General features: G+C 44.0%; 1 gene segment (V, D, J or C); it reads left to right on the top strand.

The window, feature by feature from the left end:
* The first annotated feature begins 296 nt into the window (after positions 1-296).
* Positions 297-884, top strand: LOC143661338 (immunoglobulin kappa variable 4-1-like). The segment is given in 2 exon segments: positions 297-365; positions 547-884. Coding segments are annotated over 2 exon segments (384 nt in total).
* The last annotated feature ends 447 nt before the right edge of the window (positions 885-1,331 follow it).

The following is a 1,331-nucleotide window of genomic DNA, read 5'->3' as shown; positions in this document are numbered from 1 at the left end:
AAGATGATGTCAGGTAGATTGAAGCATAAAGTTCATGGTAAAATATTTTAAATTTGGCAATTTTGCTAAAGTTTGTTGAAAGCTATAGTCTTCTGTTGATTTCTGGGATGTCTGCAGGATGACACTCATATTTCCTGTGGTAATGTTATTTTGTCCCTTTCCTTCCATTATCTGTCTTCACAGCTCACTGCACAGCATGTTTCCCTTTATACCCTGTGCTGATTTGCATAGACTCCTGGGGACTCGGCTGCTGCTCAGACTCTATTAATGGGGATTCCCTGGAGACGGGGCCAGAGTGCACCAGATGGTGAGCAAGATGCTGTCACAGTCCCAACTCCTCATCCTCCTGGGGCTCTGGGTCTCAGGTGAGAGCTTCAGAAGAGCAATGTCTTTATAAAGCTGGAGAGATGGTTTTCCCATGCAGTGTACAAACTATTCCATCTCAACCAGATCTGATTATATATGATAAATGAGGAAACCTACATTTGAATATACCTTTTTTATACTTGTGATTTATTGTATGATCTTGTTCTTTCCTGCCTGCAGGTGCCAGTGGGGACATCGTGATGACCCAGTCTCCAGCCTCTGTGGCTGTGACTCCAGGGGAGACCATCACCATGAGCTGCAAGGCCAGCCAGAGTGTTAGCAAGTACTTAGCCTGGTACCAGCAGAAACCCGGACAGGCTCCCAAACTGCTCATCTACTATGCATCCAACCGGGAATCTGGGGTCCCTGACCGATTCAGTGGCAGTGGGTCTGGGACAGATTTCTCTCTCAGAATCACTGGAGCCCAGGCTGAAGATGTGGCCACTTATTACTGTCAGCAGTATAAGAGCTATCCTCCCACAGTGCTTCAGCCTCGAACATAAACCTCCTCTCTCAGCTGCGGAGCACTGAGTCCTGCAGCAGCAGCTGCTCCTCCTCCTCCTACCACTTCGTTATAACTTCCTGACTAGTACTTAATATTCTTGTCTTACTTTTTCCTTCAATGGACTCTGTCTTTCCTTCAAGCCTTCCATGTTCTTGTTACTGAAGTAGTTATACTCTACCTCCTTTCTAACTGCCTTTTTCCTTCACTTTTTCCCTTTCCTTTACTTATTCCTTCAAAGGTAATTCTGCAGTTCTAACCACCTGGTTTGGAAAAATTTTCCTTTAAGGTACTGAGGCTCTCTGGACACTGTAAGGCAGATTATGCATCTATTCATTATATTGTGAATTTTAAATATGTATTTGAAGTATTATTTAACATCTAATCACCTCCATATGTCCAAAAGCAGATCACTGATACTGCTCTCAACCCAAATATAGGGAGAAAAGGAGCTGCTTAGTTA

The sequence above is a fragment of the Tamandua tetradactyla genome, chromosome 17, assembly GCF_023851605.1.
Source record: "Tamandua tetradactyla isolate mTamTet1 chromosome 17, mTamTet1.pri, whole genome shotgun sequence".
In the NCBI taxonomy this organism is placed as follows: domain Eukaryota; kingdom Metazoa; phylum Chordata; class Mammalia; order Pilosa; family Myrmecophagidae; genus Tamandua; species Tamandua tetradactyla.
This window is presented reverse-complemented; position numbering and strand designations above follow the sequence as displayed.